Source organism: Oryx dammah, unplaced genomic scaffold, assembly GCF_014754425.2.
Source record: "Oryx dammah isolate SB20612 unplaced genomic scaffold, SCBI_Odam_1.1 HiC_scaffold_17, whole genome shotgun sequence".
NCBI classification, from domain to species: domain Eukaryota; kingdom Metazoa; phylum Chordata; class Mammalia; order Artiodactyla; family Bovidae; genus Oryx; species Oryx dammah.
Window position 1 is genome coordinate 63671890 of NW_024070201.1, and position 14260 is coordinate 63686149.

At 46.7% G+C, this 14260-nt stretch overlaps 1 protein-coding gene across 2 annotated transcripts in view; it reads right to left on the reverse strand.

Moving 5' to 3' along the window:
- PAMR1 (peptidase domain containing associated with muscle regeneration 1) overlaps positions 1-14260 on the reverse strand; it is a 118657-nt gene that overhangs the window by 30967 nt on the left and 73430 nt on the right. For both annotated transcript variants that reach the window (XM_040259017.1, XM_040259016.1), the window contains exons 4-5: positions 4194-4308; positions 194-411 (exon numbers count right to left, since the gene is read on the reverse strand). In XM_040259017.1, coding sequence (XP_040114951.1) covers positions 194-411; positions 4194-4308 — 333 coding nt within the window. The remainder of the gene's footprint in view (positions 1-193; positions 412-4193; positions 4309-14260) is intronic.

The window sequence follows — 14260 nt, forward strand, 5'->3', positions numbered from 1 at the left end:
TTATCTAGAGCGCAGCCATAAAAAGTGATATTTGGGAAATTCTCTGGAAGTCCAGTGGTTAAGAATCCGTGCTTCCATTGCAGCGGGCATGGATTCAATCCCTGGTCGGGGAACTAAGATCCCACATGCCACAGGGCGTGGCCAAAAAATAAACTTTAAAATAAAATTCGACCTTTCTCTCTCTGGCCTTTACCTGTGATCTCCTCAAAGATGGCATGGAAGCCGTCGAAGTTCTTGGAGCCATCTGAGTGGAAGAGGATGTGGAGGGAGGAGCCCGTGCTTCGGATGGGAGCTGGCCGCTCGTTGCCACAGAAACGCTTGATGATCTGGCTGTCGCTGCTGTCCCCGTCGCGGACCTCAACATAGTCATATTGGCACATGTAATCAAACTCCAGGCTCAACATGACGATCCTGGAGAGGGAGAGGGCGAGAGCAGGAGGCAGGTGAGGCCCTGAAGAACCCTTCCAGCTGCCCTGGGCAAGTTCGAGGCCAGATGACAAGCAGGCCTCCGGAAGAGAAGAGCTATGCCCTGATCTGATAGAACCGTGGCCCTGGAGGGCTTGGGAGCAGCTGCATTTCTTTTGTGTGTGTGGGCAGGTGTGTGGACGCACGCCAGGTGCAGGGGGCGCCAGAGTCCATTCCGAGAACCTCTGCACATACCGGCTCCTCATACAGGGGCACTTTCCTCCCAGGCTGCCTGGCTGGTTCCTTCCTAAACTCAGAGCTCAGCTAAAATATTCTCTCCTTAAAGAGGCTTCCCTGACAACTCTTTCTAAAGGAGAGCCCTTGTTTTCATCATAATGTGTATAGACATTTTCCTTTCTCATATTTATCTCCTTGATTTCATGAGTGTGTGTGTGCACACATGTATGCCTGTCTGCTCCCTTAGACTGCAAATTCCTTAAGGGCAGGGTGTGGCATCCATCTTACTCCATCACTGTTTGCTTAGTGCCTGATGCAGTTCCTAGCACGTAGACACAATAAACAAATGTTGAGTACGTAACAGAATGGATACTTCAATTTTACAATTGGAGAGTGATAGAGTATATGTTATCTTAAAGACCAAGCAAAGGAAAAAACTCTGCATACTCTTCTGTCTGATAGAAGGATCAGAAGATAATTATCCTCTTGGTAACAATAACTCTTGCCCCAAAGAGTAGAAACAGTAGCATCATATCAAAATTTCAGAATTGAAAGAGACATATCTTAGATTACCTTAAAGGGATCTTGGGTTTGGAAATACTGGGGTGCAGCAGATCAAAAAAGCAGAAGATAAAACCCTAAGCTCTCATCTCCAAGAGGTAAGAAAAGAGGCAGACACACACCAAGGTAAGAGAGGAAAAGATAACTTTTCAGAAGATTCCCAAGGGAATGCCTGAGTATCAAGTTCACAAAATGTACATCTGTATCTTCTTCCTCACGTTCTGGAGAAGTGGGGATAGAGAACTCAGAACTGCCACCTGAAAAGTTCGGACTAGTGCCTCTTCTATCACCTTGGGCAAAAACTTCAAGGGCCAGAATTAGAGAACAGTCAGGATTCTGTATGCTCTTAAAGATCTTATTTTAAAAAAGGAATGGTCACTGAGTATGAATAGTGTTTATTTTTCAGAAATTTTTATCACAAAATATTTTGTAAAGGAGTGTAAGTCCTACTCATCATAATGTGTGGAACATGCTATAGTAGTAAGGATCTGGCCCCCACCAGCTCACTGCTGGCCTTGAGCAATCACTTGCTTCTCTGGGCTTTGGTATCTTAATCTGAAAAGGGGGAGAATGGGGGGGGGCAAGTCCACCACAAAACCGAGATCATAGCTTTTTCTGAAACTGAAACAGGAGACACTGCAACCTGCATTTACATTCATTCATGTGTTCACTCATTCAACACATCTACGGCAGGTCTGCGCTGTAACAGACGCTGTTCCAGGAGCTGAAAGTACAGCAACGTCCCTAGGAGACACAGTGCCTGCCCTCATGAGTTCTGATTTGAGGGACAGACAAAAAGCAAGGAAACCAGAAAACGAGGGGATTCCAGAGAGTGTTAAGTCCTAAGAAAAACAGAGCAGGTAAGAGCACTGAGAGTGACTGAGAGGGTAAGCATTCTACATACATGGTCAAGGACATATCTGGGTAGACACTTAACTGATGGAATGGAGCCAGCCATGTGCAGGTCATGGGGAAGAGTGGTCCAGGCAGGAGAATCTGTAAGTACAAAGGCCCTGAGGTAGTCATGAGCGTATCTGAGGAAATGAAAGGAGGCAGGGATGCTACGCTGCCAGGCAGTGCATTCCTGGGAGAATGGTATGAACGAAGGTCAGAGAAGAGAGCAGGAGCCATTTTGCACGTGAGGAGTTTGAATTTTACTCCAAGCTTGAGAGAAACCACTGGAAGGTTTCACCAACAGAATGGTAATTTGAGAGAGGATTTTATTTATTTATTTATTTATTTTTTTTACTGCTGAGTTTCCGGTTTGGCTGCTTTGAGAGAGGATTTTAAAGGATCACTCCAGTCACTCTGAAGAGAGGAGATGGCAGAGCCAGCAAGAGTAGAGGCAGGGAAGCCAATTAGGCCACAAGAGAATCCAGGTAAGAGTCGGTGGCAGTTCAAAGTAGAATTTTAGTAGTAGAGACAGTGGGAAGACTTGAGATGATTTTACAGCTGGGTAAATAGATTCTCTGGTGACCTGGCTGTGGTAGGCGATGGAAAACGGAACACCAGGGATGACAACCAGCTTTGGGGCTGGACACTAGGCTGCAGAGTATTTCCATCCTTATAACTGTCCCTGGCCAGCAGGTCCAGGTTTGCAGGGAAGAAACCTATATACTTCTGTGCCTCCCTAGGGCCCTTTCCTAGGCAGGTGATGTGCTGCTCAACCGCTCCAACATTTTGGAGTTTTGGTTGGTGGAGTTGGGGAAGGGGGGCTGATTTCTTTCCATCCTGGGTCTTGGAGAAGCTCTTCAGAGGCCTCTGAGGGGACCATTTGTCCTGGTCCCTGAGTTGCTGAAAAATTAGCCTGTGGCATCCAAAACTGTCCTTATCACACTGGAAGATCCAGCCTGGAGCCCATTCAGCAGAATGGTGTAGCCTCTCACTTGCTCCTTGAACTTCCTCTGGGAAAGTTCATTTACTGAACCTTAATCCTAACACCCCAGGACCTCAGGGAACAAGACAACAAGCAACTAAAGGGTGGCTTTGATGAGGAGGGTTGGGAAATGGACCTGAGTTCCGGATCCTCTCAATGTGGGGTACAGTGTCCTGCATGACACACTGCCATCAAGGAGCCAGTTGACATATGGCAACATCTGGGTACATCAATCCACCCAGAAAACACTGACTGGAAGCCTGTGCTCTAGAAGATTAGAGATCTCTATCACCGCCAACGTCTCCATGAGTTAGAAAAGGGAAGAGCTAGGTGGACAACGTCCCTAGAAGTCCCGGGCTGAGTGGGCCACTCTGCTTTCCTAAAGAGGAAGAGTAGAGGTGTCTGCCAGGAGAGAGGAGAAACACTGGAGGAAGGGAGCAGCTCTTTCAACTTTTTTTATGCAGGAAGGGTCTATCGAGCACCTGTTGTATATACCATGTCCTGTTCCAGGCTGCCGGATGCAACAGTGAACAGTTCTCACAAAGTAGGATGCACTTGTGTTATGTATCTCTAGTTACAACTGAGTCCATGGCATGAATTAAACATTTGTGTGGACCTCAACGCTCCATAAGATGAACGGCTTATCTTCCACACAAATGAAAGAATCGGTTTATTGGTTGTGGAGGTGGTGGTTGGTTTCTGAGAACAGCAACGAAAGAAGCTGTGACAAGCATAAACCCCAATCTAGAGTACAAAGTCCTTAAAGGTTAGGCCTGGCCTTATTTCCTCCCCTTCCATAGAATGCAGTGGTTATGGGTGGGCAGATTGCTCTCAGTGCTGTGTTCCGTCATATTGGTGTCTTCCTGGAGTCATCATCACCTGAGCCCCACTGTCTGCAGTCAGTGAAGGACAAGCATTTAATTGGTGGTAGTCTTACCCAGGCCTTATCCCACAAAATCACTAAGAGGTAAAGGGAAAGGCTCTAATATACATTTTCTGCTTTCAGGAATAAAACATAGATGGTTAGCCCTGATTACTAGGATCCAGGACCTTTGGTTTTGTTATTGTACTTCCTTAAACCTCAGGTTCCATAATTCTGACCCCAGTCCCTTACCTGAGTTGGATGATAAATCCAGGTTTGGCGTGAATGGTCCACTCACAGTGAGCATTCAGTGGGTAGCTCTCCAACAAAATCTGACCCTTTGGAACACGTAGAACCTGGCCACATCCTGAGAAGAGAAGATTGAGGCATGGAAATTGGAGTCAACAGGAAAGAGATGGTAAAAGGTCTCAAAGCCTCTGAGCTCACCCCACATCCCTGAAAACAGAACGGAGAAGGATATTTCTATTTCTCAAGCCCCTGGTGATATGCTCGGCAACTGGCAATGAATTATTCATTCATTTAACCCAACGGCTTGAGAAGGGAAATAGCATCATTCCAGTTTTCCAGATGAAAAAATGGATAACCAGAGATTAAATAATTTGTCTAGCTATTAAGTGACAGAGCAGAGATTTAAAACCTAGCTGTGTCTGAATGTGAGGTCCAATCCACTCTCCAAGACTGCCACACACCAGCCTGCTGCCACCACCTTTCAAGGCTCAGAAAGTAGGCCCTTCCAGCAGCTCTACCTGGGACACTGTGGCCTTTGTTCAGCATCTAAATTTACGTAAGTCCCTCTGCTCTGTGTCCCCTGCACACCCTCTACTCCACACATATAATCCCAAAGCAACTCCTTTTTACATTCCTCCATCCAATTAGAAAATGTATGTATTAATTTGTTCTATGAGCAATTATGCAAGAGCAAAAGCATTAGTCACTCAGTTGTGTCTGACTCTTTGCTGCTCTATAGACTGTAGCCCAACAGACTCCTCTGTCCATGGAATTCTCCAGGCCAGAATCTGGAGTGGATAGCCATTCCATTCTCCAGGGGATCTTTCTGACCCAGGGATGGAACCTAGGTCTTCTGCATTGCAGGGAGATTCTTTACCATCTGAGCCACCAGGGAAGCACCTTTCTAATGCAAATACCAGAAGCTGGACATGAACTCCAACCAGTTCAACTGGATTAGTGATTTGCAATTTTTTTTCTAGCTCCCAAGACCTTTTTTTTCCCCCGAAACTCTTATGAAGACCACCAATTTAATTAAAAAAAAAAAAATGAATCCAAGAGAGGGTCCTGGTTGAAGTAGAAGCTGGGACCCCAAGCCCTCCATCCTCATTATCACCTTGGTCCCGAGTTCGTTCCAAGGAATCCCCAAGATTTGAAAAGTACAGAACAGAGTCTCCATTCAATTACATCATATATCATATCTTCTAGTGTCAAGACAAGCAGAGGTCTGTACCCTAGTTGTAGGGAAAAAATTATCTCGATCATGTAAATAAACTATATATTCTGCCAGAGTTGGTAAAGTATGATCCATGGGCCAAATCCAGCTCACTGCCTACATTTTAAATGAAGTTTTATTGGAACAAAGCCACATACATTTTTAATGCATCGTTTAAAGTTGGTTTCCAGCCACAATGACAGACTTGAGTAGCTGCAAAACAAGACAGTAGAATCCACAAAAATGTAACTATTTACTACCCACCCCTTTATAGGAAAAGCTTATTTAACCCTATCTACGCTGAACTCAGTCTGACATCATAAACTCCAGACCTTCAGCCGCCGTTAATGACCTCCCCCAATAAATTCCCAAGCTCAAAAGAAAACCATGAACATCAGTGCACAGTGCCTCATGGCAAGATGATGGTGGTAATATTTCTACAGGGGTAGGAATACAGCCCAAACTCTGTTTTCAATAAGCTTGAGGTCTGAGGCGTGTGATTTTTGCAAGACTGACTGCTAGGTTGCCCAAGTCATCTCATCATTAGGATATTTATTACTTCTATTTCTGCATGGGAAGCATCTCTCGCCCCTTTCCACGTGAGTCTCTTGATTTGGCCAGACCTCCATCATCTCTCTGTGATCCCCGTCTCCTTGTATCCATCCTTTTCTCCCAACTTTCTATTCCCCACATAGCTGCCAAAGCTACCGCTTAAATACATGAATTAGATCACATTACTCTCTCAACTCACCCCTCCAAAGACTGTGCCCTGTATCTCACCTCCCGCAGCACCCACGGCCCTGCCCTCTGTTCAGCCTCCACCACCACCCACCCAGTCCTCACTCTGAGCCAGCCACACGGCCCCCTTCCTGTCCCAACTCCAGGCTTCACACCCACTGCTCCCTTAACCTACAAGGTTCATCCTCGTCCACGTCTCCTTCCTTTGGGAATTAAGCTCAACTGCTACTTCTTCAAAGAGGCCTTCCTGGACCACCCAGCTAAAACGGACCTTCATACTTCCGCGGTCACTGCCGTTACTTGATTTTGTTTTCTTCATAATGGATATCGCTACTGGAAATTTTCTAACTTTTTTGCTTACTCCCTTTGGTAGAGCTAGCACTCCTCTAGTTTGTACACCTAGAATGGAAACTGGCACAGAACATGTGCTGCTCAATAAAGATCTGTTGAATGAGTGAATGATGACATTGTAACAGGCCAGAGGCTGGCTAAAAGGCTTACACACATTCTCCGGTTTAATCCTCACAAGAAAGCTTGGAGACAGCTGGGGTAGATGCAGAGACTGGTTTAGTTCATCCTTGGGGAGGGGGTGGATAGGAGAGAAAGGAGTGAGGAGAAAATAGGCCTGGCCCAGGAGGGACAGCCAGGCTCCTGGCGGAGTATTTACTAATCACTCATGGACAGAGGAATCTGGCAGGCCATGGTCCGTAGGGTCGCAGAGAGTCGGATGCAACTGGAACGACTAAGCACGCAGCGCACGCACCTTAATTTTACATTTTGCACACTTACAGACAGTTCCTAAGGGAATACACTACACGCTGCTATATTTAAAATGGATAACGACCAGGTCCTACTGTATACACAGGAAATTCTGCTCAATGGTATGTGGCAGCCTGGATGGGAGGGGAGTTTGGGGGAGAATGGACACAGGTATACGTATGGCTGAGCTGCTCTGCTGTTCACCTGAAACTCACAACATTGTTACTTGGCTATACCCCAATATAAAATAAAAAGTTAAGAAAAGAAAGCTGGGTGAATGACATTTATTTCCCCATCCCCCAGACAAGGAACCCTAAGGACGGGAGAAGTTAGGTATCCCCATGGCCCACAGCCAGGAAGTCGGAAGGTGGCAGATGACTGTTCTAACTGTAGAGCAGTGGTTGCGATGGGACGTCGGAGTCCCCTGTCAGTATGAGTCTTAACCTTAGAGTCACCGGCTGTGTGGCCTTGGGTGAGTTGCAGCATCTCTCAGAACCTCACCAGACCTGAGCCAAAAGGGAATAAAACTGGCATCTACCCCATTCGTTCTGTGAGACGTGAATCAGATTATGCACACAGAAAGCCCTTAGCAGAAAAGCCAGCAAATGCTGGCCGTTGTCAGTTGGTGGCAGATCGGGGACTTGACCTTGAATCCGTCTAGTAGCAGCACTGGATCTGTCTCAGGGTTTCCTGACCCAGCCTTCTCCCGCACCATTTTGAAGCGGCAGGATTTCCCACCCCCATTCCCAAATACATTGAATCTTTGCCCGTCCCCCTCCCCGTCCAGCTATTGGAAATGCACGTGCCTTCTTCCTGCACACCTCACACTCCTCATCGCCCCCATCCGCCCATCTGCTGCCCGGCTACGGAAGTGATACACTGGGTGTGAGAGACAAAAAAAGAAACCTTCCTGCACAGCCTCCGCGCCCCCGGGGACTGGCAGCTTCCCCACCACAAGGTGTTAAGTCCCAGCTCCGCAGCAAACCTCCCGCATGGACCCCAAGTTAGAACCGGCAGCAGATGCTGCCAGCCAGCTTCTGGTTTCCTCCCTGGAATCAGACAGCAGTGCCACGCTCACATCCTCTCTCCCCTTCTCAGGTCCGGGGGAGCCAGCAGGCTTTGGCCAGCCCGAGGGTCTCATGATGCCTGGGGAGTACCTGGGGACCCACCCTCGATCCAGGCGCTGGCCCCTGGCCACGGGAGATGCGAGACCGCTGGCTCCTGGAAACCAGGGGCTGTCCTTCAGAAACAGCCGGGTCCTTCACGATGTTTCCCTTCTCACTCTGGAGGGGAGGCCAGAGTCGGCCTCAAGACAGGGTGCAAGTTCCAAGCAGCCAGAGATACAGAGGCCACTTCTCAGCAATGTGCTTTGCGGGGGGGGGGGGGCACAGTTAGTGGGCACTGGGCAAAGGAGAAGGACCCCATGCCCTCCTCACACCAAGGGGCTCCTTCAGCCCCCGTCTCACTCCCACCCCCATGGGGAGTCCGAGGAGCCGGGTGCAGGGCAGACTCACTGCACCCTCTGTCTAGGGCTGAACACAGCCAAGTGTCCCCGCCAACGAAGTGCGGCTGGCCAGCCAAGCAGGTGGTCCTGGGGCTGAAAGACAGGAGTGGCAAGGGCCCGGACGACGTGTTCGGATTCCCTGACCACGTCTGGCTGCAAGGGAAGAGGTGTGCATGTGCGTGTGTGCGTGTATGTAGGGAATTTTGCCAGCCACGCCAGACTGGCCCCTGGGATCTCAAATCCTGGACTCATCTCCAACCCTGCCTCCTCCCCTATCCTTGCTACAAACCCAAACAGGAGAGAAAGCTGGATAGACTCTGCTTCGACAGAGCTGAAAGGAAATCTTCATGAATTTCCAAACTAGAACAAGAGCTGGAAGCTTCCCAACAGCAGTGAACACCCCCAGCATTCTGACAAGTGTCCTTATCTCCAGCTGGGGGAGAAAGGAGGGAGGGGCGCTTCTGAGAAACAGTGGATTTTTTTTTTTTTTTTTTTAAATCTTTCCTCTTGGCTGGGGGCAGGGAGGACTAAAGAAAGAATTCTGATAGCTTCCTTTTTTTTTTTGGCCGTGCTTCACAACTTGCAGGATCTTAGCTGCCTGACCAGGGATTGACCCACACCCTCAGCAATGAAAGCTTGGAGTCCTAACCACTGATACAGGCGTGTGTGGGCATGCTAAGTCACTTCAGCCACGTCTGACTCTGTATGACCCTGTGGACTGTAGCCCCCCAGGCTCCTCTGTCCAGGGGATTCTCCAGGCAAGAATACTGAAGTGGATTGCCATGCCCTCCTCCAGGGGATCTTCCCAACCCAGGGATCGAACCCATGTCTCTTATGTCTCCCACATTGGCAAGCGGGCTCTTTAACCATTAGTGCCACCTGGGAAGCCCCTGGAAGCCAGACCAGGTCCTAATCTCAGTTCAGATTTTTCCTAGCTGTGTGACCCCAGACAACTTCTTCAGATTTTCCAAGCTGAGCATCCCTCATTTGGAAATAACAGGAGTACCTACAACCATGCTGTTGCTGATTTATATTTAAGGATTAAATGAGATAGTTACTGTGTGTGAAGCATTTAGCACACGTAAAAAATAAATGGCAGCTAACACTGTCATTTCTCAAGTGTTGTCTGAATCTGAGACACAAATTTGGCAAAAGAATCACAGGTGACAGCCCAGGTTCTGATCCACTACTCCAGGTCTCCTAAGAGCCTCTTTACATCATTGGCTAAAGCTCTAAAGCCTTTAGGCCCAGGAGCCTAGACAGGGATAGCAGAACAAAAGCCTGGATGATGATATGGGAATGAGCCACACACCAGACCAGAAGCAAGAAGGAAGCTGATACTGTCCATGTGATCTGGTTCATCCTACGCTGACCTGCTCATCCCTCAGACAGGCACTTGGAGTGAAGACCTCAAGGGCCTCTCACTTCAAGAAGTGGCTTAGTACAGAGGAAGAGGGACTGGACTTTGGGGCCCAGCTTCTGAACTGGCATCTTGGCTCTGCCACGTAACAGCTGCAGGACAGCAAGCAGTAAAGTGACTCAGCCTCTCTGAGCCTCGATGCCCTCAGCTGTAAAAGGCTGGATGAGGATGAATGGTTCGTACATGAAGGTACTTAGAGCAATGTCTGGCTCATAATAAGTGATAGCTTTTACCAGGGGCTCATGTCTTCATTAGGTCTCTAGAAATGACTTCATGGCCCTTCCTGTGATCTGGCCTATAATTCCAATCAATCTAATACTTTACAATGGTTGCTTAAGTGTGTGTCTCCTCCATGACACAGTTCCGTGAAAGCAAGGACCTTTGTCTGTCTTGCTCACCTTTATATGCGTGAAATATGTGCTTAATTATTAACTGAATGAGTGGCTCTGCCAAATTAAATCAAGCCTCTTCCTGCCCAATCAAACCATTTTTAAATCCTCTTCCCAATCTCATACCAAATGGTCTATCCGTTCAGTTGAAACAGTTGTCCAGCAAAAATACCATCTACCACTTTGTTGCAAAAAGATTTTTCTCCCCCAGATTCATCACAATCTTCACCAAAAAAGCATACACTGAGATAACCCTGATGATCCAATTCAAAAGTCAAGGACTGGGCTAGAGCAGCATAAAAAATTAGACAACTAAATATTTTCTTTTTTCTCTGTGCTTCAGTTTGGTTGATTTCTGCCAACCTGTATTTAAATTCCCTGATCCTGTCTTCCATCGTGATCAATCAGCTGTTAATCCCCTCTGATGATTTTTTAATTTCAAATATTACAATGTGTTCAGTTCTGAGATTTCCTTTTGGTTCTTATTAATGCTTTCTAAATCTATTCTCAATTTTCGCATCTCTTCATCCAGTATAATTACCTTTTCCTGCAGATTCTTTAATATATTCATTTTAAAATTATTTAAAACTCCTTGTCTGAAAATTCTAATATTTGATGCCATGTGGTGTGTTTCTCTTGACTGATCCTTCTCTTGACTATTGGTCCTATTCTCTTCTTGTTTATTCACAACAGAAGAGACATATTTTCTTTTGATTGGTAATATCTTTTCCTCTATTAGGCAGGTAGAATGAGGTACTGATCAATTTGATCAAATCAGGAAGCAAGCTGGTGTGGGGCAGGACTGAGGCTATAATCCCTCCAGAAGCATCTTGAAAGTCAAGCAGTGGGAACCTTAGAAAACTTATTTTTGATTTTGAACATTCTCCCTGCCCAACTTCCAGCACTTCCATGACTGTAAGGTCAGAAATCTTTGAGCCTGTGAGACCACTAGACTCTGAGATGACAAATTTTTGAAACTGGAAAATGACAACAATATTCCAGAATCTTCTGCTTTCTAGCCTCACCCCAGCCTCTGCTTGCTCAACAAAATTTCACCAACGAGAAGTCTCAGTGGATAGGGTAATCTTTCTTTGGGGGTCTTTTTTAGATGCAAGTTCAATAGGTCAGCCCACAGGCTCATCCCAAGTCTGGCTGGCTTCTCCTCCTTCTCAGGCAGGCCTTCACCTGCCCTGCCCTGACCTCAGTAGCTGGCCTCAGGTAAGATGTATCCTGGATCACTTGCTCTCCTAGGAAGAGCTCTTTCCTATGGAGTTTTTAGTTTCTTTTAGATTCTGTGTTCATAGATACGTGATGGCTTTAAAGTAAATTCTGAATTTCCCTTGATTTACAGAGTGATTTTTTGCTGTTTGAAGAGGAAGGAAGGCTTTTTTCATGTCCCTCTCCACCCAAACCAGAAGTTGAGCAATAATCAATGAGCTCTTTAATAACATAAAATCGTCTGCAAAAGTTCAAACGTTCATTCTCTAGAATCAAGAACTTCAGCACATAAAGTATGAAATGCTATTCACCACACATACAATACTTGTCCTGGAAAGCAGCCTCCCACGTGCCTGCACTCAGTCGCGTCCGACTCTTTGTGGCCCGTCGACTGTTGCCCGCCAGGCTCCTCTGTCCACGGAATTCTCTGGGCAAGAATACTGGGGTGGGCTGCCATTTCCTCCTCCAGAGGATCTTCCCAACCCAGGGATCAAACCCACGTCTCCTGCATCGGCAGACGGATTCTTTACCACTGGGGCCACCCGGGGAAGCCCTAATCTCCTCGTGACCAGCGTATTATCCTCTTGTTTCTTAGGGAGTTCTGTTTTATTATTTTCCCTCTGTGGCCCCACATTGATTTCCTTCCCAACAAAGAAAAGAGAAAGAGTGCCCTTCAAGGCTCTGATTTAGTAATAATACGAATAACAGCCACCATTTACCAAGCACCTACTATGTTCCAGACTCCTTATTAAGGGATTTCATAGACAGCACTTCATTTAACCCTCACATTAATCCTTCATTAAACCCTCTGATGGGGCACTGTTATTTCCCTCATTTTGTAAATGAGGAAGCTGAGATTTACAAAGATTGGGTAGTGTTGCCAAAGTCACAGAAGGAGTCATGAAACAGATTAAAATCCAGGTCTTGCCGATTAAAAGCCTGGTTTCAAGCCCAGCTATTAACCACCACATAATACCATCCAAAGAATTGATGCTTTTGAACTGTGGTGTTGGAGGAGACTCTTGAGAGTCCCTTGGACTGCAAGGAGATCCAACCAGTCCATTCTGAAGGAGATCAGCCCTGGGATTTCTTTGGAAGAAATGATGCTAAAGCTTAAACTCCGGTACTTTGGCCACCTCATGCGAAGAGTTGACTCATTGGAAAAGACTCTGATGCTGGGAGGGATTGGGGGCAGGAGAAGAAGGGGATGAGATGGCTGGATGGCATCACTGACTCGATGGACATGAGTCTGAGTGAACTCCAGGAGTTGGTGATGGACAGGGAGGCCTGGCGTGCTGCAATTCATGGGGTCGCAAAGAGTCAGACACTACTGAGCGACTGAACTGCACTGAATACCATCCTCGATTTGTACCCCGGTGAGCACTGCTCCTTTCCTGGGGGTGTCAGGACACAAAAGCCCAGACTTCCATAAGCCAGTTTTCAGTAACTCCACCCAGGCGACTCTATTCTTCCCCAGTAGTACAGCTCCAGAGATGAGTAAATCAGTGACACCCAGCTTTGGGGGCCTTTTCTCTCCCTCCCCCTCCTTCCCTCCTTCCTTCTTTCTCTTTCTCTCTCTTTTCCTCCCTCCTTCTCTCCCTCTCTTTCTCCTTCTCTCTTTCTCATTGACTCTCAATCATTCCTGGACCAGCCAGCACAAATTGTGCTCGTCTCCGATATTCCAACCCCACATTTTTGGTCACCACCGATGGCCTGTTCCTCTGCTCCTCTGCATCTATCTACAATATGACTAAGGAAATGAAAAGTATTACAGGCCTATTAAACTCTCTCATCTAGGTTGCTCTCCTAACCTTCCTACCTCCCCATGATGCTTCGGGGCCTGAAGTGTTGGCCTCACTTCAGTGCTACCTAGAAGCGTGACATCCGGGAGGCTCTCGGGCCCGCTCCTGCTCATCTCATTTAGTGGCTTAGGAACTTGGTCTGAAGGCCAAGTTAAATAAACTTCACTCTGGAAGACTGAAGAGTGGTTGCACTTAAGAACTCAACTTTCCAGTTTAAGAAGCTTTGAAAGGACGCCTTGATTTTACCTTTAGAGATCAGTACCTCTCATTGCCAGTGCCAGATCACAGTTCCTAAATATCATTCCCCACAAAAGGAACCAGGATTGGAGAAATGGCTGGTTTCAGGACTTGTACATAAACAATGAGGGGGTGGGGGCAGTGCCAAGAAGCAAGGAAGTGCTCACAGAACGATACAGCGATCATCTTAAAGGGACTTTGGCGGCCAATTCTGGGACAATTTAAGCATCAAGAAAGAGGACGATAGGATTAAGGGGGGGAAATGAAAATTCATGAGCTCACTGTACAGAAGAAGAGAGAAGACAAATGTGGGAAAATTATAATAACGGGTGAATCCAGGTAAAGAATGAATGTAGTATTCTTTCAACTCTGTGTATTTAAAACTTATCAAAATAAAAACTTGAAGAAAAAAGGAATCACTCCTCTGAATATTCTGCGATTCCTAAAGCAATCTTTCCTGGCCAGGAAAATGTGAAGAAAGTTTTCCCCTGGGCTCAGTGACCTCCAGCCCTTCTCCAGTTCTCTTGCTTAATGTAACTTGTCAATGGTTATGAATGAATTGATCACGTAATGGATGTTAAGACCATAAAGAGTTGGATTAAAACCATCTGCGACCAGCACTGTCAAGGACAGTGAGCAAATAAAGGTGCTACGACGTCTGCTCAGTACTGAAAGGTCTATAATTAAAATATAAACGTGTGATCCTTTCTGGCATTTGCCTGGCACTCCTCCTTTCTTCTAAGGTTCTATATGGCACTCAGGAAAAAGTGCCAGGGTTCTACAACCGTGT